Source organism: Phoca vitulina, unplaced genomic scaffold (genome assembly GCF_004348235.1).
Source record: "Phoca vitulina isolate PV1807 unplaced genomic scaffold, GSC_HSeal_1.0 scaffold90, whole genome shotgun sequence".
Classification (NCBI taxonomy): domain Eukaryota; kingdom Metazoa; phylum Chordata; class Mammalia; order Carnivora; family Phocidae; genus Phoca; species Phoca vitulina.
In genome coordinates, this window is record NW_022589793.1 from 2,344,950 (window position 1) to 2,356,896 (window position 11,947).

At 48.3% G+C, this 11,947-nt stretch overlaps 1 protein-coding gene across 1 annotated transcript; it reads left to right on the forward strand.

Annotated features, from left to right (window-relative positions):
* The first annotated feature begins 6,605 nt into the window (after positions 1–6,605).
* On the forward strand, positions 6,606–9,569 carry CHP2 (calcineurin like EF-hand protein 2). The gene is made up of 7 exons (XM_032396295.1): positions 6,606–6,687; positions 7,073–7,145; positions 7,266–7,346; positions 7,432–7,562; positions 7,745–7,806; positions 8,560–8,682; positions 8,874–9,569. Exons 1-7 carry the CDS (start codon positions 6,621–6,623, stop codon positions 8,925–8,927), a joined length of 591 nt encoding a protein of 196 aa, XP_032252186.1. The 5' UTR covers positions 6,606–6,620; the 3' UTR covers positions 8,928–9,569.
* The last annotated feature ends 2,378 nt before the right edge of the window (positions 9,570–11,947 follow it).

The window sequence follows — 11,947 nt, forward strand, 5'->3', positions numbered from 1 at the left end:
AGCAGGGGAGGGGGTAGGGAGAGGGAGAAGCAGGCGCCCCACTGAGCAGGGAGCCCAATGCAGGGCTTGATCCCAGGACCCCTGGATCATGACCTGAGCTGAAGGCAGATGCTTAACAGGCTGAGACACCCAGGCACCCCTGGATGCTTAGTTTTTAAATGTCTTGCTAATCGTGATGGTTTCATAACTTCATTACATAGAATCTCAAGGCATGAAACATACCAGCTGCCTGGCTTATATAGTCTTCTCGAGCTTTCCAAGAGAATGGAGATGTTTGTAAGTGTTTCGATTTTGACCCACTGCTTGCATCAGACGTGTGTTTACTTATTTGAATCCAATTATATATGCAGAAAAGAGGAAAAATAATAGTTTAAATTGTGTTGTCACGAGATGAGGAAGATTATCCATCAAAAGGTGTACAGTGGTTTTTTTCCTCCACTATCTCATTATCTGAGAAATATTATTCAGTTAGATGTATGGGTTCCCATACAAGTTTGTAGACACAAAATCAATACTGTGTTTCATGGTAATGGGTAACTTAGCCTGCACTTGCTTTTTGAATTACATGTTGACTTAGGAACTCAATTTCCTGCCTAAGAGCCGTCTATTGTCCCGGGTAAGAGTGCCTGTTCGCCTTAACTCTTACCAGGTAAGAATTACATGGTTGGATGAGACAGTATGCTAAATCCTTTGCCTCATGCCCTCCAGTGCGCAGGGAGGAACTGCTAGCTTATTTGCATGAGGCCAGCTGGCCATGTATATCTGCTGTGGCCTCTAGTTGAGGGAGAGCAAAGGTAGGCGTGGAAAATGCTTTGGGGATGCATGTCTCACCTGTAGTTCTTCCTTTGGAATAGCCCTCAGAACCCCTGCAAAAGGTGTGGACCTAGGGAGTCACGTTTGCCTCAAAGTGACCAAGACTCCTTGACCTCAGAGTGGACCGGGCAGGGATACCTGACCCCAGCTAAGCCAAGTAGAGCTATTCTTCTTAAAATCTGAGTTAATGGAAGGAGAGTTTGGGAGGAAGCATTAGAACTGCGAGATAACCGTGGAATTGGGGCCAGAGTCAATGCTGTGGAACCCAAAGTCAAGGGCAGTTCCAAATTATGGAGCGGACAGGCACTGGGCGCCTTTTAGAGGATGCTGACCTGCAGAGGGAGAGAGGGATACCCTGAAAGGGGAAAGCAGGGATGGAAACTGATCTGCCCCCAGAGGGAGCCGGGCGGCTGGGGAGCTGCCTACTCTATATTTCCATGAGATTCCTCTGATCCTGACACGAATACTCCTTTTCTTTAATTATTTAATGTCATTCAACAAATCCTGAGCATTTGGATTACAAATATATGGGACACTTATACATTGGTGACAGAAGTGTAAAATTGTATGCAAGAGTGTAGGCAACACAGTCTATAGAACCCAGTTTGCCTTTATCTCCTGGGGTTAAGTATTCACATATTCTGTGATGGAGCGACTTCTGTCCTTCTTCACCAAGAAAAATGCCTTCTACCCAAGAAAAACTCCTGAACATGGACAGGGATGTTCGCATCAGCATCGTTCACAAGAACCGAAATCTGGATGCCCATCTGTGGGAGAGTGAATTGTGCGGCAGTCACACCGTGAATACTGGTCAAGCCAAAACCATGAGTTACAAGGACCTGCCACGATCTGGATAACCATGGGTGGCATAATACAAAGTGAAAATGCACGCGGCTGGGACCATGTTAGTTTTGTTCAGGGCTCTGACCCCCTCATGCAGCCCATGCCTGCTCAGTAATTATTCCTCACATGAAGGAATAGGAGGAACAGAGTGCGTGGGGAACAGTTTGGCTTTACTTCTGAGATTCCCTCCCCGGATGGACGAGCTTGTCCTAAAGGTCTACTAGAATGATGGCTCGGGATGGATGGGTGAAAGCCAATTGTCCCCATTGCTGTCCATTGGCTTTGAGATACTCTAGACAATATACTCTGCTCAGTGGGGGAGTCTGCTTCTGCCCTCTCCTCTGCCCCTCCTGCACCTCTCTCTCTCTCTCTCTCAAATAAATAAATCTTTTTAAAAAAAAAAACTCCCATTTTATTTTATGTTTTATAAAATATTTTATTTATTTAACACAGAGAGAGAGCATAAGCAGGGGGAGCGGCAGAGGGAGAAGCAGGCTTCCTGATGAGCAGGGAGCCCGATGCGGGGCTCAATCCCAAGGTCCTGGGATCATGACCTGAGCCGAAGGCAGCTGCCCAACCAACTGAGCCACCCAGATGCCCAAAAAACTCCTGTTTTAATCTGTACTTTTAAATTTTGTGATGTTGAGGCATCTTTGTAGACTTCTCTACCATTTTTATTTCACATCTTACTGGTTTTTTTTTCCTAACGAATAAAAGGTGGGTTTTTTGTTTTGTTTTCCTTTTTTTTTTTTTTTTTAAAGAGATCTTTGTATTCTAAAGGAAATTATCTTTTGCCCTTCTCCCTGGTGGTTAGCGCTGAGAGTGAGGAGTGTGTGCTCTGGGCTCGGAATACACATTTATTATTAAAAAAAAAAATCCAAAACAAAATCTAAAAAAACTTTTTAAAGGAAATTATCTTTTATCTTTGATATAGACTGTGAATGTTTTCCCCAGTTTGTCTTTCTGACCATACAGAAGTTTTAATTTCACACCGTAAATTTGCCAATCTTTTCTCTATAGTTTTTGGGTTTAGTTTCATGTTTAAAAAGACCTTCTCCAGTTCAAGATTATGACAAAATCTATCTGAGACTTCTTTGAGTTTTGTACAATTACATTTTGCATTTAAACTTTCCTTCTATCTGGAGTTAATTTTGGTGTAAGGAGGTAAGGGTACAGCTTTATCTTCCCCCGAAAAGACAGATGTCCCAAATGACATTTATTAAGTAATCCACATTTCCCCCACTGATTTCAAATGCTACTTATATCACATGTGCAATTCACATATGTATTTGGGTCTATTTCTCACTTTCCTATCTGTTTTTTATCTGTCTGTCTACTCCTGCATTATTACCGCATGGGTTATTATACTTTATAGTCTATTTAAAAATCTGTTAGAGCTAATTTGCCCTCATTACTTTTACTTTCCAGAGATTTCCTGGACATTCTTTTTTTTCTAAACAGCTTTATTGAGATATAACTCACACAGCATGCGATTCCTTTTAAAGCATCCAATGCAACAGATTTAGTATATTCAGAGTGCAACCATCATCGCAGTCAATTTTAAAACATTTTCATCACCTCAAAAATAAACCTCATACCCTTTAGCTTAATTCCCTTATTCCCTGGCTCCTCCCGCCCTAAGCAGCCATTAATCTACTTTCTGTCTCTATAGATTTTTCTATTCTTGGTGTTTCATAATAAATGGGATTATAGAATGTGTAGTCTTTTGTGACTGGTTGATTTTACTTAGCATAATGTTTTCAAGGTTCATCCATGTTGTGGCATGCATTAGTACTTTATTCCTTCTTTATGGCTGAATAATATTCCATCTCATGGCCATACCTCATTTTGTTTATCCCTTCATCAGTGGACATTTGGGTTGTTTCTGCCTGGTAGCTACTGCGAATAATACCACTATGAACATTCTCATGTTCAAGTGTTTGTGGTGAATGTATGTTTTCAATTCTTTAGTGTATGTCTTAGCAGTGGAATTACTCATATGGTAATTCTGTTTAACTTACTGAGAAAACTCCAAATCGTTTCCCACAGCAGCTGCACCATTCTGCATTTCTACCAGCAATGCGCAAGAGTTCCAATTTCTCCGCATCCTGGCCAAGACTTGTTATTTCCTGTTTTAGGGTTTTTGGTTTTGTTTTGTTTTGTTGGGTTTTGTTTTTGTTTTAATTCTAACCAGTCTAGTGAGTGTGAGTGTGAAGTGATTATCTCATTGTAGTTTCATTTGTGTTTCTCTGATGACTAATGATGGTGAGCAACTTTTTATGGGCTTATTGGCCATTTGTATATCTTCTTTGGAGAAAAATGCATATTCAAGTTCTTTTGCTCATTTAAAAAAATTGTCTTTTTGTTATTGAGTTGTAAGAGTTCTATATTTTCCTGACTACTCTTTTTTTTTTTAAGGTTTTTTTTTTTTAAGTAATCTCTACACCCACAGTGGGGCTTGAACTCACAACCCCTAGATCAAAATTTGCATACTCTGCCGACTGAGCCAGCTAGGTGTCCCCTGACTACTCTTACAACTGCATTTTTCCATTTGAATTTCAGTATTGCCTCATCAAAAATGGCTAGCAACTTTTATGTGGCTTACCAGCAAACAAACAAACAAAAAAACAAACGTTCAGCCTGAATCCAGGCCAGATGGACTCTCCCCAAAGTAGATGAAATTCTCCTCAAAGCATCTCTCATTTAAATGACCCAAAAAGATGTGACCGGGTATATTGTGAAGTTGATTTACACCCTTTTTTCGGGTTCCTGGCTGGCTCAGTTAGTTAAGCGTCTGCCTTTGGCTCAGGTCATGACCCCAGGGTCCTGGGGTGGGGAGCCTGCTTCTCCCTCTCCTGCCCCCCTTGCCTGTGCTCTCTCTTTCTGTCAAATAAATAAATAAAATCTTAAAAAAACGAACAAACCCTACTTGTGTGCATACAGCAGGAATGGGTTTTAGCACAGTGTTTTCGTCTAGGCTTGTGATGATGGTGTGTGGATGGGAGTTGTTAATTACTCTCTGGCCTAATTTACTTCGGTGTAGTGCTGACTCAGAGATTAAGGCTGGAGTGGCTCTTTCCAAGATCATCATCCCCAACTGGCCTGAGGTGATTGTTGCTTGATCTGAGGGACTCTTAGCCCTCCTGGGGTTCAGAACCTAACCCAAAATACACTCATAGCCTGACTCACAGCTGCAGATAGGAGTGGTTGCTCGGCTTCATTAGGGAGCAGCGTGGTTTCCTGCACTCTTCAGTCCTTGGGGGGCATCTGAAAGGGAATCAAGCTTTCCTTATGGCCCTTGTTCAGTCCTTGGGGTATCTGAAAGAGAAGTAAGCACTTCTTAGATCAATATTTTCAAGGCTGATCTGATCCAAGCCTCTGCATGGAGGCTTCGACTGAAGATCCACCGTTTTTCCAGCTTTCCTTTCTCCAGGGTTTCTATGCACTTGTACTCCTGTAATAAATGGCTTATATATTTTTCCCCCTAGGAAATTTGTGTGAATGTGTAATTATGATGGGGGAAGAAGGGATAATGATAGATTTAAAACTGGACACCTGGGGTGCCTGTTCCTTTACAACTGAGTCTCACCACACTTTCCTCATCATGGCCCTCACTTAAGGAGTGTTTTTAGACTGTTTTTCCTAATCATGGAATTTTAATACTATGAAATTTTAATACTACAGATATACTATATGCTATTTATGCACTGTGTTTTATACATAAGAATAGGATTTTTTGCCCCCTTGGGGGATATGTCTCCCACTGAGGATATGTGCTTCTCAGTAGTTCACAACCACCCCCTTGGCAGCCTCCACCATGTAAAAGCGGAAGCAGGCAGCTTTGAGGAGTGTGAGCTAATCATGTACATTGTGTTTCACAAAGTGCTTGGTGCGTGGTGAGTGCGAAATGAGAGCCCTTGTTGTTGCCATTATTATTATATTAAGCTTGGTCACAGTGATGTTTGTAACCCCCCTCAGACTGTGGGTTCCCACGGTGCTTGAGGGCGGGCCAGAGGTCCAAGGCCTTCCAACCTGGAGCTTCTACCAGAAGCCCCACCGGGTACATAAGGAAGGGAACTGAGCTGGGTGGGGACTGGGGCCACTGGACAGGCGGCGATGCCCTATTTACACGTGACACCTGTTCCCCAGGTACAACCAGGTGTGCCAGGCACGAACGGGGGTCTGGTGGCGTCTGCACTGTCGATTTCTCAGAAGCTGGGGACTGGATTTCTCATTAAATCTCCTGATTTTTAAGCACTGACTCAATTAAACCCCAACAATTACACTATGTGGATGAAACAAGAGATGAAGCCAAGTCATACCGACTTGTCCAGGGTTAATCGCATAGCTGGGATTCCAATCCACGTCTTTCCAAATCCAGTGATCCCTCCACTCAACCCAGCCTCCCCTCTACCGCTCACGACCCTCCCCACTCCACCCTTCTTGGGGGTGTCCTTCAATGCCTCTCCTTCTGCACCCTCCTGCCTGAGGAAGGGGCCCCAGGCTGGGCCACTCGGGGATTGGGACCAAGGGGTCCAGCTCCCCTGCCCACCACCCGGCCCCCTTCCCAGAAGGATGTGGATTCCGTCTCTGGACGATAAGGTCAGGACCCCAGTCTTACTCACCGGGAGCCGGGAGCGGGGACCCCGCCGGGGGTGCGGGGAAGTGGGTCGGTTGTCCCGCGGCGTGAGAACGCAGGGCGGGCGGGCGTGGGGCAGGCGGGGCGCAGGCGACCTCACCATCTCGGGATGAAACGCCCCGTTGTTCGCGCCGCCCCTCTGACCCCGCCACCCTGGGCATTGTTCTCTGTTCGCCCGGGTCGCGGGTGGGAGGCGAGGCACGCAGGGGTTCCCGAGCCTGGCTCGGCGCCAGGCCTGCGGCCTTCGGCCCTGGGGCCACTGGGGCGGCCGCGCCCGGGAGCGGGAGGCGAGCACGCGGGGCCGGGCGGCTCAGCCGGTGCAGCCATGGGCTCCCGCGGCTCCCACGCCGCGCTCATTCCCGACGGGGACAGCATCCGGCGGGAGACGGGCTGTGAGCGGGGCGCGGGGCTCGGACCCGGGGACGCGGGGGGTCCGGAGGGGGGCTGGCTCCAGGGAGCGCCCCGCGTGGGGGGAGCGGGAACCCGGGGCTCCCGGCGTCCAGGTCCGGTGGAGCCGGGCAGCCAGGTGTCCTCGAGCCCGGCAGGGCGGGGTGGGGCGGGAGGGGGGAGGGGGCTGGCACTGGTGGCTCGGTCCCCCCCGCGGGAGCGCGTCGTCACGCCCCCTGCAGCCCCGCCGCGCGGGCCCCAGGTCCCCGGCGGGCGTCCCCTCCAGCGGGCTCCTGTCCCCCGCCCGCAGCCCGGGGTCGCCAGGGGAGGGTCCCGCCGCGCGTCCCCCGCGCCCGCGGCCGTGTCACCCTTCCGCCTTCCGTCCCGCAGTCTCGCAGGCCAGTCTGCTCCGCCTCTACCACCGGTTTCGGGCACTGGACAGGAACAAGAAGGGCTACCTGAGGTGAGGGGGCGCTGGCTTCAGGACCTGCCACCTGTCTCTCTGGGCCCATTCCCCTCTTTAACTAACCCTCCGTCTCCCGTCTTTGCCCTACCTGCCCCCTTTTGAACCTTGACCTGACAGCCGCGTGGATCTGCAGGAGATTGGGGCGCTGGCCGTGAACCCCCTGGGAGAGCGCATTATAGACAGCTTCTTCCCTGACGGGTGAGGCCCCCCGGGGGTTGGGGCTTGGGGGAGAGTTAGGCACAGAGGCAGAGGGTGACCACTGCCTCTGCTCCCTTCCCCGCAGGAACCTGCGAGTGGATTTCCCAGGCTTTGTCAGAGTCCTGGCTCATTTTCGACCTGTGGATGATGAGGACCCAGGCATGCGAGACCCCAAGGAACCTGAACCCCTCAACAGCAGAATGAACAAACTTCGGTGTGAGTTTGTGGGGACCCCCTCCCCAAGTGAGACCCTAGATATACCGCACCAGGGAGAGGCTCCAGGCACCTCCCTCTCTTCGGGAGCCTCTGGATGACCTCCCCCACACCTCCAGGGTGACCTTCTGCTGGAAGAGAACCAGAGAAGACCCACCTTCCCTTCCCCCTCCATTCTCTTCCAGTCGCATTTCAGCTCTATGACCTGGATCGAGATGGAAAGATCTCCAGGCATGAGATGCTACAGGTTAGAAAAACACAAGGACAAGAGATGTGATGTGTGAAGTGTGGGTGGTTGAAGGGAAAGGTTGTGGGGGGATGGGATGGATGACTGGCCAATGAGGGTGCAGACCACTGGGGTATTAAGCGGGACTCCCGCCTGGGTGGGGTTTAGTTGGGAAATGGAATGGGGAAGAGTTGGGTGTGAGGTTGGAAATAGATCTTAACTTCTTAACTGGGGGTGATTTTGCCTCCTGAATGCCACTGGCGATATCTAGAGACATTTTTGGTTTTCACAGCTGGGGGAGGGGGCAGCACTACCAGCATCTGGTGGGTAGAAGTCAAAAATGCTGCTAAACATCTTTCAATACACAGGATAGCCCCCTTTCCTCCCACAAGGAGTTACCTGGCCCCAAATGTCAAGAGTGCTGAGATTCAGAAACTCTGCCTTAGATATGATGAAGTGGGGGCGGGTGGAATGGGGAATAGTGGGAGGATGAGGTGGGGGGTGAGGTGGGGGATGGAGGGAGGTTGGGTTATAAGATTTGGGGTTGGGTAATGAGTTTGGGCATATTGTTGAGGTGAGTGTGAAGAGAGACAGATGGGGGTTTGAATGGAGAAGTAGTGGGGGAAATTATTGGGGGAATATGGTGGAGAGTGAAAAAAAATGGATGAGGGAGAGATTACAGAATGGGTAATACCATTTGGGATGATGTGGGCAAAATTTGGGGGATGGGGCTAGTACCTCCTCTTTATGGCTGTCCCCTTCCACGCCTCCCAGGTCCTCCGGCTGATGGTTGGGGTGCAGGTGACAGAAGAGCAGTTGGAGAGCATCGCGGACCGCACGGTGCAGGAAGCGGACGAAGATGGGGATGGGGCCGTGTCCTTCCTGGAGTTCACCAAGGTCAGAATGCCTTGGGGCCTGGGGAGTTGACATCACGAGTCCCTAGGACAGATGGACATGGGAAAGGAAGGTGGAAGGAGGTGGGCAGAAGGATCCGGGTCGCCAAGGAAAGGTGGGGCTTTGGGGATGGGAGAGGTGGTTGGAAGCCTAGAGGACTGAACTCTTGACTACCTCCCATCTCCCCCCACCAGTCCTTAGAGAAGATGAACATCGAGCAGAAAATGAGCATCCGGATCCTGAAGTGACCCCCTTTGTGCCTTTGACTAGCTTACACAGACCAGTTTAGCCTGGGATTTATCTTCAGCCCCCCAAGGGGCAGGGCCCCCATAAACTGTATTTTTGTGTCTATGCTAAACTCTATTTAGGACCAAGGAGAGAAAGCCAGAAGGGCGTGTACTAAATAAAGTCTAGCTCATTCGATCTCAGATTTGTCAATCAGCCAGCAATCTTCCGGTTGCCAGCGACTGAAAACCCAACTTATAGTGCCTTGAGTAAAAAAGGGATTTTATGGGCTCATGTAATTAAAAAGTTTGAAAGTGTCTTTAGAATGCTGGAAAAGTCTGGAAGTGCCCTCAGGCACAGTTAGATTCAAAGTGCTCACACGATGCTATCAGGACTCAGTGATTCATTTCTCAATCGGCTTTCTTTTGTGTCGGCTTTATTCTCAGGAGGGCTCTTTCCCCATGGTGGAGGATGGCCACCAGAAGCTCCAGGCTTCCATCCTACTAGCCTAGTAATCCAGTGGGAAGGGATTTCCTTTTTTAGTAATTCCGAGCTAAGGGTGGCATTGGCCTGAGTGGGTTCTTGTCCCTAGCTCCAAGGGAATGGAGTGCTCCAACTGACCCAGCCTGTGTCATGTGCTAACTGCTAAAGCCTGAGCACTCAGGGTGGGGTAAGGAGTAGCTGTTTACAGGAAAATGAGGTGTCATTATCAGAAAAAAGGGGAATGATGCCAGTTGGGCAAAACAAGAGATATCCATTACTGTTAGGTTGACCCAACTGTGGGGCGGTGGGGGGGGAGGAATTCTTGAAGTCTGACTTTTTAAATGGGTTTTCACCAATTCTGTGGGTGCACGCCAGGGGGATGGGGGTGGGCAGGTGGGGGCACAGATGATATAAAAGTAATAAACAAAACATACTTTCCGAGGACATGACATTATTCAAAGACTTGGAGAATAATTCCATTTTTTCACGGTAAGATGTTCAAACATTGCTATATCACAGAATAGAGGGTAAAAGTCGCATAAAGTTGTGAGATCTTATGTCTACAGCAAAATGCTCTCGCTGTGCCTATGGGAGATGCTGTTGATGCCCTGCCCATTCTCACCTACCAGCGCTGTCCTGGAGCTGCCTTATGTCAACACATGGGAGTCAAGCATGCTTCTGGCTTCCGTCTGGGCTTTCAGTGATGTTACGTTGGTAGCTTGGGTTGGCTGTGGCGGGGATATTTACACCAAGGACATTGGCAAATGCAATAGACCAGGGCTTTTCTGCTTAGGAGAGCCTGTTGTTAAACATTTAGCAGCACACCACCTGCTCAGCATTCACCATTCCTGTATGTGTTGGTGGCTTCCATTTTACCCCAGCTTTATTGTATCGTAATAGGTGTGCAAAGAACTGCACATAATTGATATATACAATGTGATGAGTTTGGACATAGGTATACACTCATGTTACCATCGCCATGATCAAGTAATAAACATCCATCATCTCCAAAAATTTCCTTGTATCACTCTGGTACTTGTGTGTGTGTGTGTGTGTGTGTGTGTGTGTGTTTAGAACACTTAACATGAGATCTACTGGCTTAACAAATTTTTTTAAATAAATTTTATTTATTTATTTGAGAGAGAGAGAGAGAATGAGAGGGGGGAGGGGCAAAGGGAGAGGGAGAAGTAGACTCCCTGCTGAGCAGGGAGCCCAATGCGGGGCTTGATTCCAGGACCCCGAGATCACAACCTGAGCTGAGGGCAGACGCCTAACCTACTGAGCCACCCAGGCGCCCCTGGCTTAACACGTTTTTAAGTGTACAACACCAAATTGTTAACTATAGGCACAGTGCTGTAAAGAAGATCTCTGGAACTTACTCATCTTGGATAACTGTACCTTTATACCCATTGAACAACAGCTTCCCTTATCGCCCCCCTCTTGCCAAAGACTGTTCTATTATCTACTTCTATGCATTTGACTCTTTTAGATGCTTCACATAAGAGGAATCATGCAATATTTGTCTTTCTGTAACTGACATGTTTCCTGATGGTATTTTATATCTGATTAAAGTTTAGACCTCAAATTAAAAAAAAGGGGGGATACCTGGTTGCCTCTCTTGGTAGAGCATGTGACTCTTGATCTCAAGATCATGAGTTCAAGCCCCATGCTGAGCATAGAGATTACTTAAAAAAAATTCAGACTCTTTGGCTCCATTTGAGAGCTCCTGAGTCTACAGGGAAATCTATATTTTTAGTACATGATTCTGATGTTGGAGGTTGAAGGACCAGACTTTTAGAAACACTTACCGAAAGCTTCTGGCCAGACCCCTAGTGACAGCTCTCCATAAGAAGTTCTCCAACATCCATAAAACACCGAGCAGTCCCTTGGCCTACAGGCTCTCGGGAGGGCCTCCCAGCCATTCCCGCCCACACCCGCTCCGTGTCAGTGGTCATTGCTACTGGGTCCTCCAGTACCAGGGGATCCCCAAGACTCTACTCCTTATTCTGGTGGATGGAGGAGCAAACTGTCCCCCCGCCCGCCCCATTAGCATGAAAGCCCCCTGATCCAGCCCAAGCTCAGGAGGTTGGAGACTTGTCATGCAGGACGGAGGGGCATCAGTCTGGCTGGGGTCGCAGAAGCTGTGTGTCCCTTACCCTCTCGATAGCGACTTGGACAGTGTCGCCTGTGGATACGTTCATTGAAGTGGGGGGGAGTGTGGTGACACCTGTGGGGAGACCCTGTGCTGTGAGCAGCAGGGGCTGAATTGAAGCGATTTGCTTACCATCCTCAGTCTTGCCACAGCACCTCGGCTCTGGGTCATTATTCGCTCATTATTTGCCTATAAACAGACTCATTTAAAGTGGATATATTTGAGCTTATAAAGGAAACTGAATATCACCACTGTAAATTAGAAACCAGCACCAATTGCCATAAATAACTGTACAAAAGCAGTACAAAGAACACCCCCCCCCCAAAAAGTGTCAAAAAGGGAGACTAGCAAGTGTTGAGGAGTTGTAAAAACAAATCTGCACCAAAGAGAGCTTCTCTTTGGTGACCT